The sequence below is a fragment of the Natrix helvetica genome, assembly GCF_964273705.1.
Source record: "Natrix helvetica genome assembly, chromosome: 7".
Lineage (NCBI taxonomy): Eukaryota > Metazoa > Chordata > Lepidosauria > Squamata > Natricidae > Natrix > Natrix helvetica.
The window spans coordinates 21,977,958-21,995,348 of NC_138558.1; the positions used below are offsets into that span (position 1 = coordinate 21,977,958).

Below are 17,391 nucleotides of genomic sequence, written 5' to 3' on the forward strand. Positions count from 1 at the left end.
AAGTGCTCAAAATCTAGTTGAGTTTAGTCATTTATCTTGGGATAAGCTGCAGACCACTTTAGCTTTACTCTGTAAGCAAACTTTAACTTTACAATAAGTTTGGTCAGCTCTCAAATGTGCCATAAAACCTGGCTTGTTTAACGTGGGCTACCATCCCTAGGGACGCAATGGCTCAGTGGCTGAGCTTGTTGATCAGAAAGGTTGGCAGTTAGAATTCCTAGCACCGCATAACGGAGTGAGCCCGTTACTTGTCCCAGCTTCTGCCAACCTAGCCGATCAAAATCATGTAAAAATGCAAGTAGAAAAATAGAGATCACCTTTGATGGGAAGGTAACAGCGTTCCATGCACCTTTGGCATTTAGTCATACCAGCCACATGACCATGGACAGCGCTGACTCTTCAGCTTTGAAATGGAGCTGAACACCGCCCCCTAGAGTCGGGAATGACTAGCACGTATGTGCGAGGGGATCCTTTACCATCCCTATTTGCCTGTTTTTCTATTGAATCTTATGCTACCCATTGCTGAAGAGAGTTTGTGCTGTTTTGTTCCGGAGGTGCAGAATTGACTGTTCCCCAAAAAACCACTTAGTCTACAAACAGAATTGTGGACTGGATCAATATTTCCCCACCTGGGTGCCCTCCAGATATATAGACAATTGTCTGAAATTCTCAACAAAGGATTGCTGGCTAGGGAATTTTGGGAGCTGAAGTGCTCCTCTTTGGAGGAGTTTCAAGCTGGGGAAGGTTGAACTAGATAGACCTCTGCTCTGATATAAGAGAGATCTTCCTTAAAATTTGAACGTATTTACATTTAGTGACCGTTTAAAGTTACAATATATTTATGGCCATTGCAGTATCCCCATAGTCATGTGATCAAAATTAAGATCCTTGGCAACTAGCTTATATTTACAATGGTTACTGTGTCCCAGGGTCATGTGGTCACCTCTGACAAGCCAAGTCAATGGGGAAGCCAGATTCCCTTAACAACTGTGATACGAACTTAACAACTGCAGTGATACACTGACTATGGCAGGAAAGGGACAAAACTCATTTAACAACTGTCTTGCTTTGCAACAGAAATTTTGGGCTCAATTGTTGCAAGTCGAGGATTGCCTGTAAACTGTACAAAAGAACTAACAGAAGCTAACATATTCTGTTAGTGACTTACTGAGTTTGTAAGGCCCACTAAGCCATGGATTTTAGTTTAACCCCCAAGGATAGATTTAGATACAGGTAGTCCTTGATTTATGACCAGTTGCATAGTGATGAAAGTTACCACAGACAAAACCCAATGGTACTTACAAACCTGTTGTGAACTTCTGATGGCTGTGGCCACCCTGCAGTCGTGTGGCCACATTTCAGATGCTTGCAGACATTTCCAGTGTTACACAGTCACATGACTGGGATTTATCACATTTAGCATTAACTTCTGGATTCAGGCAAAAATGCCCTATAACCAATTTCGCTGCATTTAAGTACAATGACAATAAAGATGATACTTATACTTAATGAACAATGGGTTCACTTAACAACAATGGGTCCACCTATTGACCACAGATTCACTTAATGACCATGGTGAGTTACTGAACTGCCCCAAAATGCTTTAAAATCGGGTCTCTCATGTGATCATCTGTTTTATGGCGGTCACAATTTATGACATCAATGGGCAGACCTCATTATAGTTGTAAGTCGAGATCCACTCGACTTACAAAACTAAACAAAATTTACACCAAAACTAAACAAACCACTTAATAGTTTAGCATGTGATACAAAATACTATTTAAAGCTAGTACCTGAAGTTTGTTCAACAAGCTGTAGAGGCTGTTACTTATGCGCTCATTTTCTATTTGAAGCCTTTTGATGTTATTGGCTTCCTGGCGAGAAATGTCAGGAAGCCACTTGGTTATTAAGGCTTTCTTGCTATCATACTGATTCTTGATCTGAAGAGAGACTTTTATGAAATATTCAGATCTTTTTTCCAGCTCTGGAAATTTCTTCTGAGCCTCCTGAAATAAAAAAAGAAACAGGCTGAAATTAACCAGGGCTTTCACCTTTTAAAATCAGTGGTTTTCTCAAAAAATCACAAAGGTCATAGCAGGAATAAAATAAAATTTCATAGTCAAAAAGACCACAATCTTGTGCTATTAAGAAACATGTTTTGATCAACCAGAGTGCGTTTTTTGAATTGCTTTCATGTGAACAAGCTTCAACATTGTTGAATATTAGGTTTGTCCTTGCTGTAATCCTCCCCCTCACCAGAACATACATTATACCCGTGATGGCGAACCTATAGCAAGCGTGCCACAGGTGGCACGTGGAACCATTTCTGAGGGCACATAAGTCGTTGACCTGTTAGCTCCAGCGCGTGCTGGCCAGCTGATTTTGGCCTTGATTTTCGGCAGCTTTTCACCCTCCAGAGGCTTCAGGAAAGCCTCCTGAAGGCGAAAACCCACCCAATGTGCAAACTGCAAGTTGGAAAATGGACCATTTCCAGCCACTGTAGGGCCTTTGGGGGTGGCTGTTCCCCCCCCTTCCCCAGGCTCCTAGAAATCCTCTGGAGTCTGGGGAGGGCAAAAACGGACTTACCGGGTCCATTAGAAGTGGGAAAATAGGCCGTTTCAAGCCTCCAGAGGATAGGGGAAGCCATTTTAACCCTCCTTAGGCTCTAAGAAAGCTGTGCACACATGTGGACGGCAGTGGGGTGTATGTGTGTGTGTCACACGGGCATGAACAGGGGGCATGGCGTGTCCCCCCCTTAACTTATGGGGGTGGGCACGTGAGCATGCGCAATAGTGTGCACACTATTGGCACCCGAGGTGAAAAAGGTTCGCCATCATTGCATAATACATTCACAGACAGCTGGCGAAAAGTATATCTGCAGGGTGTGATTTAAAAAATATATATATATCTCAAAATGGCAGCCACAATGGGGCACAACACTGTCCATCTTTTAAGTGTAATATTCCCAAAAAAGAAATGGAGTTTCGATCACATTGTTACCACTGCCATTGTGAGGTGTGGGTTGGTTTTTTTTTTTTTTACATCATAATCTGAAGACACCCCTGATAACAGCAGCACAAGGGAAGAGTTCTTGGGGTAGCAATTATTCTGAGGAAACCACTAGATTTACAAATCATCTTTCTATATCAAGAGCTCCTGCATTGCAATGGATGTTCCTCTGTTTTCTGGTATAATATACAAGTTCACAGATAGATTGGGTATTACTGGAAATTGACTTGAGTCACTGTGAGAACAGGCTGGATAAAAGAGTCCTCCACTCCTCTACTCACAATAGAATTCCCTATGGCACCAGGCTTGAAATTTTGGATAATCTGGAACTGCGCCGCCTGTGGTCCGATCTAAGCATAGTACACAAAATTGTCTGCTACAACGTCTTGCCTGTTAACGATTTCTTCAGCTTCAACCACAATAATACACGGGCAAACAATCGATACAAACTCAAGGTAAACTGCTTCAAACTTGATTGCAGAAAATACGACTTCAGCAACAGAGTAGTCAATGCCTGGAATGCTCTACTTGATTCTGTTGTTACATCCTCAAACCCTCACAACTTCAATCTCAAACTGTCTACCATGGGCCTCACCCCATTCTTAAGAGGTCTGTAAAGGGGGCGGGCATAAGCTCACCATCATCCCTGTCCTACTGTCTCCATTTAACTGTATTTACTTCCTGTGTTCATGTTTATATTCATACCTATACTTGTTAACTTGTTCATGTTTGATAAATAAAGAAATGGTAGAAGTTAGAACTCCACTTAATGCAGATTTAATTAATGGGGAATAGAGTAAAATGGTGATAGCATTTACCATTATTCTGAATATTTTTGCTTCCAAGCTTTCAAAGCAGTCTTGCATTTTTCGTTGGACACTCATTTCAGACTCCTGTAAAGAAGAATATATGTACTCAGTGGTAAACTATTATCTCAATATGAGCAGATTATGTCCAATTAAATAGAATACTTAATAGAACTGTAAAGATGGAAAAATACTTTGATTCCTGCAATGGACGAATGGCTGCAAAAAAGAGATGGCTAAATTGACTGCTTTGATTAAAGAAATGAATACAATCAGTTTCGTTTCCATTTGGAAAACGCTTTTGGATTTTGTGCTTGCAATGGAAAAAATAATAATGAAACTTTGACTTTGGGTTTTGCTGATTAGATAGGTTTGTTGTTATAGAAATGGCTGGTGCTGTATATAAAGCTCCAGGTTTCCTGGGTCCAATCAAGTCTAGGAGGCAGTGCTCATCTTTGTTTCTTAGCTGAAGAAGCCAACATTGTCTGAAGACACTTCCATGGTCATGTGGTCAGCATGACCGTATGACTGAGACACACAGAATGTGTTACTTTCCCACCAAAGTGGTACCTATTTATCTACTTGCATTGGCATTCCCTTCTGAATTGCTAGGTGGTCAGTTGCTGGGGTAAGTAATTGCAGCTCACCCGGTTGCTCAGGTCTTGAATCCGGGCTATCAGCTTTCCAGTTGACAAACTCAGCATCTTTAATTGCGGAGCCATCACATCTCGTGGCTAGTATATATTACTAGCTGGATACCCGTGTTCCACTATGAAACTAAGTGATCGGACTCCTCTCCTCTCTCTCAGATTTGCCCCACAGAAGCCTCTCCTCTCCTCTCCCCCTTCTCTCTGGTTACTTGTCACAGCTTCTGCTAACTTAGCAGTTCAAAAGCAAGTACAAAATGCAAGTAGTCATGGCGGCCACATGACCACGGAGACGTCTTCAGACCGCGCTGGCTCTTTGGCTTTGAAACGGAGATGAGCACCGCCCCCTAGAGTTGGGAATGACTAGCACATATGTGCGAGGGGAACCTTTATCTTTACCTAAAGGAACTTACAATGTGATGTTTGGATTGAAAGCTAGACCTCCACATCTATCACCAATGGTTTTACAGAATAAGAAACAATATATCAATGAAATTCCATTCACTGGAAAGTATCCTGTACCTTTCCAGCATTTTGAGTGAAGGTCTCCTGAAGTTGGCTTTGAGTTTCTTCCTTAATGTTCTCCGTAACCTGCTGAAGGTCATCTCTCTCTTTTTGAAGCAATGCCTTCTCTTTCAATAGCTGTTGAACACATTTCTCCTGCTCCCTCAATTCGGCTGTCAATTGTTTCTTTTCCTCAGTAAGGCTGTTTGCCTCTTCGTTTAATTTTATTATCTAAGGAATTAAATGTTACACCATTACTACAGCAGCCTTTCTCAGATAGTGACTTTGAGAGATAACAACAGTTTTGAACCCTTATATTTCAGGGTGAAAATATGGAAGATGCAAGGTTAGGGAAAACTAAATCAAAGTCTGTGTAGCATCAAGTTTTGTCTAAAGAACAGAACAGAGCAGAACATATTGGCCAAATGTGATTGGACACACAAGCAATTTGTCTCTGGCACATAAGCTCTGAGTGTACATAAAAACAACAAAGTAAAGTAACCATAAGATACCAATAGGAGAAGGTAGTGGGAAAGATGAAAAGGATAATAGTAATACAGACTTACTACATGGATAAATATCCTTAGACATAAGACAGTGCTGTGGGGATTAGGTATTCAGCAAAGAGAGGGGGAAAATGTCTCTGTGTCTAATTGTTTTGGCATGCAATGCCCTATAACGCTATCTAGACGGGAAACAGTTTAGTCCATGATGTGAGGGTTCTGTAGCAGGGATGAAATACAGCAGGTTCTGGAGAACCGGTAGCAGAAATTTTGAGTATTTCGGAGAACTGGTAGCGGAAACTTAGTTCGGAGAACAGGTAGCAGAAATTTTGAGTAGTTCGGAGAACAGATAGCGGAAATTTTGAGTAGTCCCGAGAACCGGCAAATGCCACCTCTGGCTGGCCCTAGAGTGGGGTGGGAATGGGATTTTGCAGTATCCTTCCCCTGCCACGCCCATAGAACTGGTAGCAAAAAAAAATTGAATTTCACCACTGGTCTGTAGGTAACGTCTCAGCTCTATTTCTGACCCATGTGTTATTCAGGTCCTCAATGGAAGGCAATGGAATACTAAGAAAATTAAAATTTGCTTCTTTCCCTAAACATCTGAATTCCTTAGAGTACTGTTTAAACATTTCAAATCAGTTTAGATTCACAAATGCTATTTTCCCAACTTTCCAGTTCAGTACCTATTTAAAATACTTATGTACAAACATAATACTATTCATAGGAAAGCATCATGTACCTTTGCAGCGTTTTCAGATAAGATCTCCTGAAATTGACTTTGAGTTTCCTCCCTAATGTTCTCCATAACCTGCTGAAGGTCATCTCTCTCTTTTTGAAGCAAGTTGTTTTCTTTCAGTAGCTGTTGGACACATTTCTCCTGCTCCCGCAATTCTGCTGTCAATTGTTTCTTTTCCTCATTAAGGCTGCTTGCCTCTTTGTTTAATTTTATTATCTAAGGAATTAAATGTTACACCATTTACTACAGTAGCCTTTCTCAGCAAGTGCCTTAGAGAGATAACAGGTTTTGAACCCTTATATTTCAGGGTGAAAATATGGAAGATGCACGATTAGGGAAACCTAAATCAAAGCCTGTGTAGCATCAAGTTTTGTCTAAAGAACAGGACAGAATACATTGGCCAAATGTGATTGAACGCATAAGGAATTGGTCTCTGGTGCATAAGCTCTTGTACATAAAAACAACAAAGTAATATAATCATAAGGTACCAATAAGAGAAGGTATCAGGAAAGATGAAAAGGATAATAATAATACAGACTTACTACATGGGTAAATATCCTTCGACATAAGGCAGTGCTATGAGGATTAGGTATTCAGCAGACAGAGGGGAAATTGTCTATGTGCCTAGATGTTTTGGCATGAAATGCCCTATAACATTATCTAGATGGGAAGAGTTGGAATAGTTTATGTCCATGATGTGAGGGGTCTGTAGGTAACTACTCAGCTCTCTTTCTGACCCATGTAGTATTCAGGTCCTCAATGGAAGGCAACGGAATACTAAGGAAATTAAAATTTGCTTCTTTCCCTAAACCTTTGAGTACTCTGTTTAAACATATCAAATTATTTTAGATTCACAAATGCTATTTTCCCAACTTTCCAGTTCAGTACATATTTAAAATACTTATGTACAAATATAATACCATTCATCGGAAAGCATCACATACCTTTGCAGCGTTTTCAGAGAAGGTCTCCTGAAGCTGGCTTTGAGTTTCTTCCTTAATGTTCTCCGTAATCTGCTGAAGGTCATCTCTCTCTTTTTGAAGCAATTCCTTCTCTTTCAATAGCTGTTGAACACATTTCTCCTGCTCCCTCAATTCGGCTGTCAATTGTTTCTTTTCCTCAGTAAGACTGTTTACTTCTTCATTTGATTTTATTATCTAAGGAATTAAATGTTACACCATTAGTACAGCAGCCTTCCCCAGCTAATCCCTTTGAGAATAAATGCAGTTTTTTTAAAAAAAAAACATCATTCAAGGTCAAAATATGGAGGATGCAGTTAGGGAAAACTAAATCAAAGTCAATATTAATGGTAAACAGTACTAAGGAAATTAAAATTTGTGTTTCCACTAAACAGTGAAGTCCTTAGAGTGGTCTTTTAAAAATAAATAAATTATTTTTAACTTAACTGCAGTGCAGTAAACATTTAAAGTAGAAAAACATTTAAAGTGGTACCACTGTACTGATGTACAAACCTAAACATGACTATAATCACTTTAATTTAATCACTTTAACTTTCTCCAGCCAGGTTGGAGAATCTTGGAAGCTGAAGTCCACAAGTCTTAAAGTTTCCAAGTTTGGAGATCCCTGTCCTAGATAAATACCCCTCTGGGGAAGAATGGTTGGCATGGACCGGGACCAAAAATATTCGTAAGGTAAGGATCTCACTTGATTTTTCAAGTTGCATGATCCAAATTCAGGGCAAAAATGTAAATTAGTTTTAATGTAATTTATATATTTTATAATTTGGTCTAATTTCTAAGAGCATGAAAGAGTCCAGCCTAATCAAATCAAAGTCAAATCCAGTCTCTTGGAAACCAATTAGTCTGTGATTGCAAGCCTACAAGAAGGAAATGACCAGGACAATATGTTCCACTGACACTGGTCTTCAGAATGATGCTACTGTTGAAATGGGAGGTGGCACAAAATTTAAGAGCTGTTGAATGCTCATTGCTCCAAATTTAGTTAATCCTGTTTTTTATAATAGTTCCTTTTTATCTGTCTAGGCTTCATTAAAAAACAACTTGTAATTTTCTTACTTTTTCTTTTAGGTGCTTTGTTTCTTCTTTACTCTCTTCTTCTAATTTCTGAAACATCTGTTGTTGCTCAAGAACGAAATTCTTCTGGGCATTTACCTCATCTTCGTGTGATTTTACATACATCAACAATTTCTCCATTTCAAGTTGACTATGCTCACACTTAATGTGTGTGTGTGTGAAGAGAGAGAGGCGGGGTGGGGGTGGGGAGAGAATGTCATGAGATACAATTATTCAGGACATCAATTGCAATATTAAAAGTTTGTACAATTGCGATTCCACCCATTCTTTTAGGTTAAATAAAAAATATTGACCAGGGGAAAGGGGGCGGGGGAGAGTTTAAAACAGCAGACACTCTTTAGTATTAAAACACTTAAAAATGGTATCTTTCTTACCTTTTTCTTCAGCTCCTCGTGAATTTTTAAAGTCTGAAAATCTGTAGTTACGATTTTTTCTTTCAGTTCTTCTACCATTTCCTTATGTTCTTTGAGAGAATTATTAGCCTCCCTCAGTTCTTGCTGCAGTTCCAAATTCTTTAACAGCAAATAAAATAAAATAAAATAAATTCACAGGCAATCAAGGTGACCACCACATTTGAAGAAAATCTTAATCCAATAAAAAGGATTTCCCGCAAAAGGGGCAGCAAATTAAGTCGCTTTGAAATAAGATGGCAGCAAATAAATTGAATGAATGGAATGAATGAATTCTTACCACTGGAACGAGCCTCTCTATAGTCTCACTCAGACGGTGGACGGTTTGAATCATGTTATCCTTCTCGGTTTGAAGAACCTCTATTTCTGTTCTTAGATTCTCTTTTTCTTGGCTGATGTATTTGAAGTTTTCTTCACTGCTCTGAAGCGTCTGAACCAGCTCTGTTTTCTCCCTCTGCAAGGCTTCCATTTGAGACTCAGAGATACTTCTCAGCTGTTCATCATCCTTCGTCTTCTCTACAGTCTGCTGACTCTCCTCTTCTTTCAGGCAGAGCAGTTGCCGCAGCTCGAGGGAATTGTTTTCTAGGTATTGGATCTGAAACATGATTTTTATGAAGAAGAATTGGGCTATTTTGCATTTTGCAGTCCAAAATGTCTGATTGCCGTATTTTCTGGACTATAAGATGTACTGGAGTATAAGACACAGCAAGATGTTTAACAGGTAAATTAAAATAATTTTTTTTTGCCTTCCCCAGCCCCCAGGAACACTCTGCAGGCCTCCCAAACCCTCTGCACACCCCCCTTTTTGTGCAAAAGGGGGCTGCAGAGAGTTTGAGGGCTGCAAAGTGCTCCTGGGGGCTGAGGAGGGCAAAAAACCAAGCATAAAGCCTCATTTTTCATGAAAACGAGCCTCTTTTTTGGGGGGGGGCGCAAAAATGGGGTTTGCAGAAGGTTTGGGAGGCCTGTAGAGTGCTCCTGGGGGCTGCGAAGGACAAAACAATGAGCAAAAAATGGCCCAGTTTTTTTTTTTTTTTTTACAAAAAACAGGGCATGCAGATTTTGGAAGGCCTGCAGAGTACTCCTGGGGGCTTGGGAGGAAAAAACAGCCCCATTTTTGTGAAAAATGGACCCATTTTCCGCTTGTTTTTGCCCTCCCCAGTCCCAAGCAGCACTTTGCAGGCTTCCCAAACTCTCTGCACGTCCACTTTTGTGAAAAACGGGATGCGGTAGCTGGGTTTTGGGAGGCCAAAAATGCTGTATTCAGTGTATCAGACGCACCCAAATTTCCACCTTCTTTTTTTTTGGGGGGGGGGGGAAAGGGTGCGTCTTATATTCTGAAAAACACAGTATTTAGAAATTCCTCTATTAATTTGGTTAATCCCATTTTCAAAGCTATCACCATTGCAACTGATAATCAATTCTATTTTCTGAATGTGTTCTGTGTAATTTTGGCAAAAGAGTTCCTTTTCATCTATACTATCTTGATTTTTTTTTTAATTAGAGGCTTTTAGAAATAATTTGAAATATAAAAGGGACATACTGTCAAAAAAAACCAAAACCCGGAGCTTACTTTAAAAAAAACATTTAAAATTTTAAGGCCATATTTATGAACATAATTCTACTTTTCATTTACTTACCTTTTCTTTTAGTTTTTTTGTTTCTTCTTTAAATTCCTCTTCAAGTCTCTGAAACATCTGTTGTTTCTCAAGAACTAAATTCTTCTGTGTATTAACCTCATCTTCTTGTAATTTTACATATGCTAACAATTTCTCCAGTTCTAATTGAGTATCCTCAGCCTAAAATATATATTGAGAAAAAAAGCTCATTACATCATGAAATAAAATCAGTTGGCAGATCAGTTTCTATTATGCAATTTGAAGAATATATCAAGTGTTTCAAGAACTGAACTTTAGAATTATTGTAAACTTTAAAATAAAAATGATTGACTAGGGCACTAGAGAACTTTAAACATGTTAGAATATTCATGACTGGGAGAGACATGGTAACAAGGTCAGCCAACGAATAGGCATAGCAACTAAGTCAGCCAATGGGAGCTGAAACAGAACTGAGTCTGTGCTGAGAATTGAAACTAAAACAAGACTATTCTGCTCTGAACTGAAAACTACTCTGCTGTACTGCTGCTTATGTTTTACTTGCAACGTCTACCACGTTGAAAGGCTCTACTATTGGTATTGTACTTTTACTCATCTGTTATATAAAGAAGTTAATGAATCCAGCTGAATCAGTTATCTGTGTGTGCTTTCTGGATTTGATTTTTCTGCAGCAAACTCTGACAAAACGGCAGATGTTGAAAGCATCATGCTCAATCCTGTTAAAACCAGGAGGCTGTAAACTTTTGAGCACCCCGGATCTGGGTTCATTCCATCTTTAGTCTTGGATGAGGTTATACTCCCCTGTTCACGACTGGTGTTTAATCTATGGATTATTTGGTACATGTTGCTCCAACCTGAAGAGCAGGTAGCAATTGTGATAAAGAGGACCTTTGCATAGCTTCACCTGGTGTTACCCGTTGCATCCACTGCTGGATCAGGAAACACTTCAGATGGTTTCTCAAGTCCTAGTCACCTAAAGGTAGAATTACTGCAATGCAGTCTAGGTCAGGCTGCCTTTGAAGACCAATAAGAAGGTACAGTTCTGTGATGGCGAACCTATGGCACATGTGCCACAGGTGGCATGCAGAGCCATTTCTGAGGGCATGCAAGACGGTGCTGTGTCAGCTCCAGTGCACATGCACTGGCTGGCCAGCTGATTTTCGGCTCTTTTTCGCCCTCCGGAGGCTTCCCTGGGGAAAAACCGTCCAAAGGGCAACCCAGAAGTCCATTCCCGAACTTCCAGTTTGCATGTTGGACCATTTTTCACTCTCCCCAGGCTTCAGGAGGCTTCCCTGAAGCCTGGGTAGGGCAAAAAATGGCCCAACGGGGCCCACGAGGAATTTGGGAACAAACTTCTGGGTTGCTCGTTGGGCCATTTTTCTCCCTTCGGAGGCTTTCCTGAAGCCTGCAGAGGGCAAAAAACAGCCCAACACGCCTCCCGAAAATCCGGAGGCTTTAGTGAGGCCTGCATGCATATGGGGGGGGGGGAGGGGGGTGTTGTGCGCACATGCGTGGGGGGAGGGCATTACATTATGGGTGTGGGCACGCACGGACAACACCCCCACCCCCCCTGCTTCCCCTTTTGGCATGCCTTGACAAAAAGGTTAGCCATCACTGGTATAGTTGGTTCAGAATGCAACAGTGGGGCATTGCTGAAGAATTCCTTGGAAAATCCATTGAACACGGATGCTAACTAAGCTACACTAATTGTCAGTGAGTTTCCAGCTGCAATTCAAGGTGTTGTTTATAATCTATAAAGCTTTATCTGTATATCTCTCAGGGTTTCTGCCTATTCTTTCCGAGATCAATGATAGCTCCTTCCATGATGATATTCCAAGAATTGCTTTAAAGGCCTTACAGTAGGAGATTTGAGAAGGCTTGTCGGTAGTGAAATATTTTTTATTTGAGGGGTGGAATATATGAGATATAGTTTTCCAAATGCTTCAGATGTTTTCTTTGTTTTTCTGTTTTTAAAAATTATAAACTGAACAAAATTATTCTGGAACCAGGTGGCCTTTACATGTAATAAATAATAACGATGCTTTTTAAGTGTCACACGTTTTCCTACCTTTTGTTTCAATTCCTCGTCAATTTTTGAAGTCTGAGAATCTACGGCTATGGTTTTTCCTTTCGGTTCTTCTACCATTTCCTTAGGTTCTCTGAGTGGATTATTAGCCTCATTCAATTGTTCCTGCAGTTCCAAATTCTTCAATGAAAAATAAAGCCATAAGAAATAAAACCACATTTAAATTAAATCCTAATCCAACAAAAAGTATCTCCCCAAAGATGGCAGCAATTGAATTCTTACCATTGGAATCAGCTTCTCTAGAGTCTCACCTAGATGGTAGACAGTTTGAGTCATGGTATCCTTCTCGGCTTGAAGAACCTCTACCTCTGTTCTCAGATGCTCTTTTTCTTGGCCGATGTTTTTAATGTCTTCTTCAGTGCTGTGAAGCTTCTGAACCAGCTCAGCATTCTCCTTCTGCAGGACGTCCACTTGAGACTCAAGACTAATTTTTAGCTGCTCTGCGTCATCAAAATTTTCTGCACTCTGATTCGTCTGGAGCAATTGCTGCAGGTCAAAGGACTTTGTTTTTAGCTGTTGGATTTGAGAAAGAACGTTTATGAAATCGAACTTATCAAATGTCTCCGATTTTTTAATTTTCTATGAAAAGTAGGAAAGAATGGCGTATTCTTTCAGATAAGGGACTAGCAGTCTTTCGATTGTTAGAAGTAATTCATTGTATGGTGGCGGTGTTTAGAATGCAGTACTGAGAGCTAACTCTGCCGAATGCCAGGAGTTCGATCTTGACCAGCTCAAGGTTGACTCCGCCTTCCATCCTTCAAAGATCAATAAAATGAGGACCTAGATTGTTAGGGGCAATATGCTGATTCTGTAAACTGCTTAGAGAGGGCTGTAAAGCACCATGAAGTGAGTATAAGATGCACTCCCCTACCCCCAAAGTGGGTGCAAAGGTCTGTATGTCTTATACTCTGACTATTGTAGCGGGAGGAGAGGTTGCTGCAATGCTGATAAGCTGTTCTAGAATGGGTTGTGGCGGCGGTGGCAAATGGGCTGCGGCGAATGGGAGGAGGCAAATGGGCCGCAGCAAAGGTGCATCAGTCCACGGCAAACAGGCATCAGTGGTGAATAGGCCACAGCAAATGGGCTGCGGTGATGAACGGGCCCCACCAAGTGGGCATTGGTGAATGGGCACACTGAATGAGTGTCGGCACCAAATGGGCATCGGCAAATGGGCATCATTGGTGAAGTCCAAAAAATACGGGAAGTGCTATTGCTATATGTAATCTTTAGAGCAGACTAGTTGTGAAAAATGAACTGGCAATGCCACAGATGTCAGCATAGCTCAATTTTTTTTTTATCCCAGTCTATAACCTCCAAACATTTATTCATATTAGTCAGTTTTGCATGGAATGCTACTAAGCAGAGACAATATTTTATCAAATGTTCTTATTAAAGTTTTCTAATATTTTCTTGGCTGTAATAATACTGTTCAATGTGTTCATTGATTTTGGTACATTTTAAAATGTTTTATTAATGTTTGGGCATTTTGGTGTAGGTTTGATCTTATTTGTTACCGCAGGCCAAAACAATGAATAAATTGATTGATATGTACCATTTGGTTGCTTTCTAGATACTGATTCTTTTCCTTTTCCAAATCCTCCAGTTGATGTTGCAAGGCCACTTTCTCTTGCTGGAGAGTGGCAATCTGCTCCTTAATCCACTGAAGTTCATTGCTGACGTCTTCATTTTGAAATTGGTTTACCGAGATGTCTTTCAAGTTGTCTGTTAATTTCAGAATCTGCAGTATCTGTAATATCTGCAATGAATATATTATTCTGTAAGTTCTTTGAAGAAAATAAATAAGCAGCCTTTGATCTAACAGAAAATCTACATCCCAGATCAAGAAACTTCATTCTGTCAATGCATTTCTGTTACAGATAACGCTTACCTGTTGTTTTTGATCATCAATTGTGATCTCTAAAGTTTCCTTAACTCTTGAAATCTGTTTGTCTTTCTCTGCAATGGTTTCTTTAAGTTCTTCGATGAGCTTCTGAAACTGCTTCAAAGAATTCTGGGCACTCATTAACCCCTCCTGGGCTTCAATATTCTTTCATAAAAAGATTGAGAAATAGACATATTCATGCATTAGAAATAACATAAAATATATTGTGGGGTGCATATAATATTTTATCCTACATATGATTGTTTTCTTAATACAGGGATGGACAATTTGATGTTACATGTGGTAGCAGAACAGAAAAGGACAACAGAGTTGGAAGGCACCAGAGTTGGAGGTCTTCTAGTTCAATCCCCTGCTCAAGCAGGAGACCCTATACGATTTCAGACAAATAGTTGTCCAGTCTCTTCTTAAAAACCTCCAATGTTGGAGCACTCCTAACTACTGGTTCCACTGATTAATATCCTGAGGTTCTCCAAAAAAACCCATGATGGTTTAGTTGCATTTTTCTGAAATGCACATGTAAAATGAATGTAAGGATGGAAATAGCCATACTCAGCATCCTTGCTGACTCCTAACCATACCCAATCAATTAAAAGTTCCAAAAGAATATTAGAATTAATACAGTGGAGGAGGCGGAAGCCTTCATTAAAAAGCATCTCTCCCTCCTAGAGGACGAACACAGCGAAGGTAGTGGAAAGGACAGCAAGGTACAAGACAAGAGGGAGGGGGGGCTGAGGCTCCCTCTGGGGACAGGGAGGAAGGAGCAATATCGAAAAGGCTCAGGTCACAAAAATAAAAGTATTTGAAATAACAGTAATTGGTGATATTCTAGAAAGTGACAAAGGAAAATGAACGAACACATGGTTGACAATGTAAATAAGACCTTGTTTTCTGCTTATCTTTTTTATTTTGTTTTTAAGATTGTAAAAATTGTGAGTTTTGGATGGATTTCTATCACTAGTGTGGGAGCTGCCAAAAATTTTAATATATCCCCCTTACCTTTCCCCATAAACGTATAAAAACCAATAAAATTTTTGGAAAAAAAATGTTCCAAAATAATAAATATGGTCCATAATGATAAAGTCACCTGCTCTTTGACTACTGTTTCTCTGTCATGTTTAACTTACCATCGAGACAGTATCTTGTATATCTTCTTTGAGCTGATCTCTCTCCTTCTCAAGGGCTTCCTGTTTTTGTTTGAAGTCATTTCTTTCTTGGGTCAAGGCTTTTATTTTTTCTTTATCCTCCTGAAGTCTTTCCATCATGTCTGACTTTTGTGCCTCCTCGGCTTCCATTTTGGACTCCCAAGACTTCAACTGATCTTTGAGCTCTTCCATTTCACTCAGCTTTTCACGCGCTTCATCCAGTTGTTTTTTAAGCGTGAGCAGCTCCTCTTGCTCCACGTCCTTCTCCTTGAAATCTTCCTTTTTGGTAGATTGCTTTGATTTTTCAGGAAATTATAGCATATAAGTGAAACACATTTTAAATTATTGAAAATGCAGCATCAAAAGTTGTCAAATGTTGTTGTAAATGTTGTAATTGCATTTAACTTTGTTTTGTAATAATCTTAATGAATTCCTTGCAAAACCAATAACAAGTTCCAATACAGTAGGCTGAGTACCGAGATGCAATTTGATACACAAAGTATAATGGGTCTAATACTTCCTGTAACTTGCATACAATGTACAGATTCATACAATGCTCCAAATCTTAAATCTAGATTTAACCAAACATGCTGTAGTTCCTATATTCCCATAACATGCTGTGTCTAAAACAAATGTCTATGTTATAGTTTACAAAATTAACATCTGGTTCACCCGAACCGGTGCAAACCGGCTGAATGCCACCCCTGGCTAAGCATCACATACTATTCTACTCCAGCTTATTTCTGTTGATGTAGGCAAGGCTGCATGCACTTCTACGGCTGCTGAAATAGGCAGCATGTTGAGCAATTTAACAGTAAAACTCTTTCTGGAATGACATCCTAGATATTAAAGGCTAAGACAAAACAGTTTAATGATTCCAGCTAAGACCTGGGTGCCATATGTTGCAGTATGGGTAGTCCTCGACTTACAACAGTTCATTTAGTGACTCTTCAAATAATATTTTCTCCTACATATGGTTGTTTTCTTAATACATGGATGGACAATTTGATGTTACATGTGGTAGCAGAACAGAAATGCACAACAGAGTTGGAAGGCACCAGAGTTGGAGGTCTTCTAGTTCAACCCCCTGCTCAAGCAGGAGACCCTATACCAGTGATGGCGAACCTATGGCACGCGGAGCCATTTGTCAGGACACGTGACGTGCTGCCCTGTCAGCTGGCCAGCGCGCATGCACGCTCTGGCCAGCTGAGTTCTCCTTTTTAAAAGCCATTTTTCACCCTCCCCAGGCTCCAGAGGCTTTATAGGAGCCTGGGGAGGGCAAAAAGAGCCTCCCCCGCCCTCCCAGAGGGCCTCCGAAGGCTTCAGGGACCATCCGGAGGCTTCCATAAAGCCTTCGGAACGCTTAAAACCACCCTCCGAGCAACTGGAAGTCACTTCCGATTTGCTCGGAGGGTCGTTTTAAGCGTTCCGAAGGCTTCAGGGAAGCCTCCGGACGGTCCCTGAAGCCTCCGGAGGGCCTCCGGGGGGGCGGGGAGGCTCTTTTCGCCCTCCCCAGGCTCCTATAAAGCCTCTGGGGCCTGGGGAGGGCGAAAAAAGCATGTAAAATGGGGGGGGGGGTCGCGCGTTGTGCACGCATGCGCACTGGGGGGGGTGCACATTGCATTATGGGTGCGGCACACCCGCACACTACCCCCCTGCGCTCCCCCCACTTGTGGCACGCGAGCCAAAAAAGGTTCGCCATCGCTGCCCTATACCATTTCAGACAAATAGTTGTCCAGTCTCTTCTTAAAAACCTCCAATGTTGGAGCACTCCTAACTACTGGGGGCAACTACTGGTTCCACTGATTAATATCCTGAGGTTCTCCAAAAAAAAACCATGATGGTTTAGTTGCATTTTTCTGAACCACACATGAAAAATGAATTGAAGGATGGAAATAGCCATACTCAGCAGTTATGAGGCACGATGTGCCTGTTAACACTCTTAACTTCCCTAAAAGACCAATATTTTTGGCTG

The 17,391-nt window shown here is 40.6% G+C and overlaps 1 protein-coding gene across 1 annotated transcript in view; it reads right to left on the reverse strand.

The window, feature by feature from the left end:
* CENPE (centromere protein E) overlaps window positions 1–17,391 on the reverse strand; it is a 75,867-nt gene that overhangs the window by 18,318 nt on the left and 40,158 nt on the right. The window contains exons 29-42 of the mRNA XM_081960011.1: window positions 15,399–15,710; window positions 14,260–14,418; window positions 13,924–14,127; window positions 12,594–12,884; window positions 12,354–12,491; window positions 10,310–10,468; window positions 8,953–9,267; window positions 8,637–8,774; window positions 8,245–8,403; window positions 7,153–7,365; window positions 6,212–6,424; window positions 4,985–5,197; window positions 3,828–3,902; window positions 1,794–2,006 (exon numbers count right to left, since the gene is read on the reverse strand). Coding sequence (XP_081816137.1) covers window positions 1,794–2,006; window positions 3,828–3,902; window positions 4,985–5,197; window positions 6,212–6,424; window positions 7,153–7,365; window positions 8,245–8,403; window positions 8,637–8,774; window positions 8,953–9,267; window positions 10,310–10,468; window positions 12,354–12,491; window positions 12,594–12,884; window positions 13,924–14,127; window positions 14,260–14,418; window positions 15,399–15,710 — 2,802 coding nt within the window. The remainder of the gene's footprint in view (window positions 1–1,793; window positions 2,007–3,827; window positions 3,903–4,984; window positions 5,198–6,211; window positions 6,425–7,152; window positions 7,366–8,244; window positions 8,404–8,636; window positions 8,775–8,952; window positions 9,268–10,309; window positions 10,469–12,353; window positions 12,492–12,593; window positions 12,885–13,923; window positions 14,128–14,259; window positions 14,419–15,398; window positions 15,711–17,391) is intronic.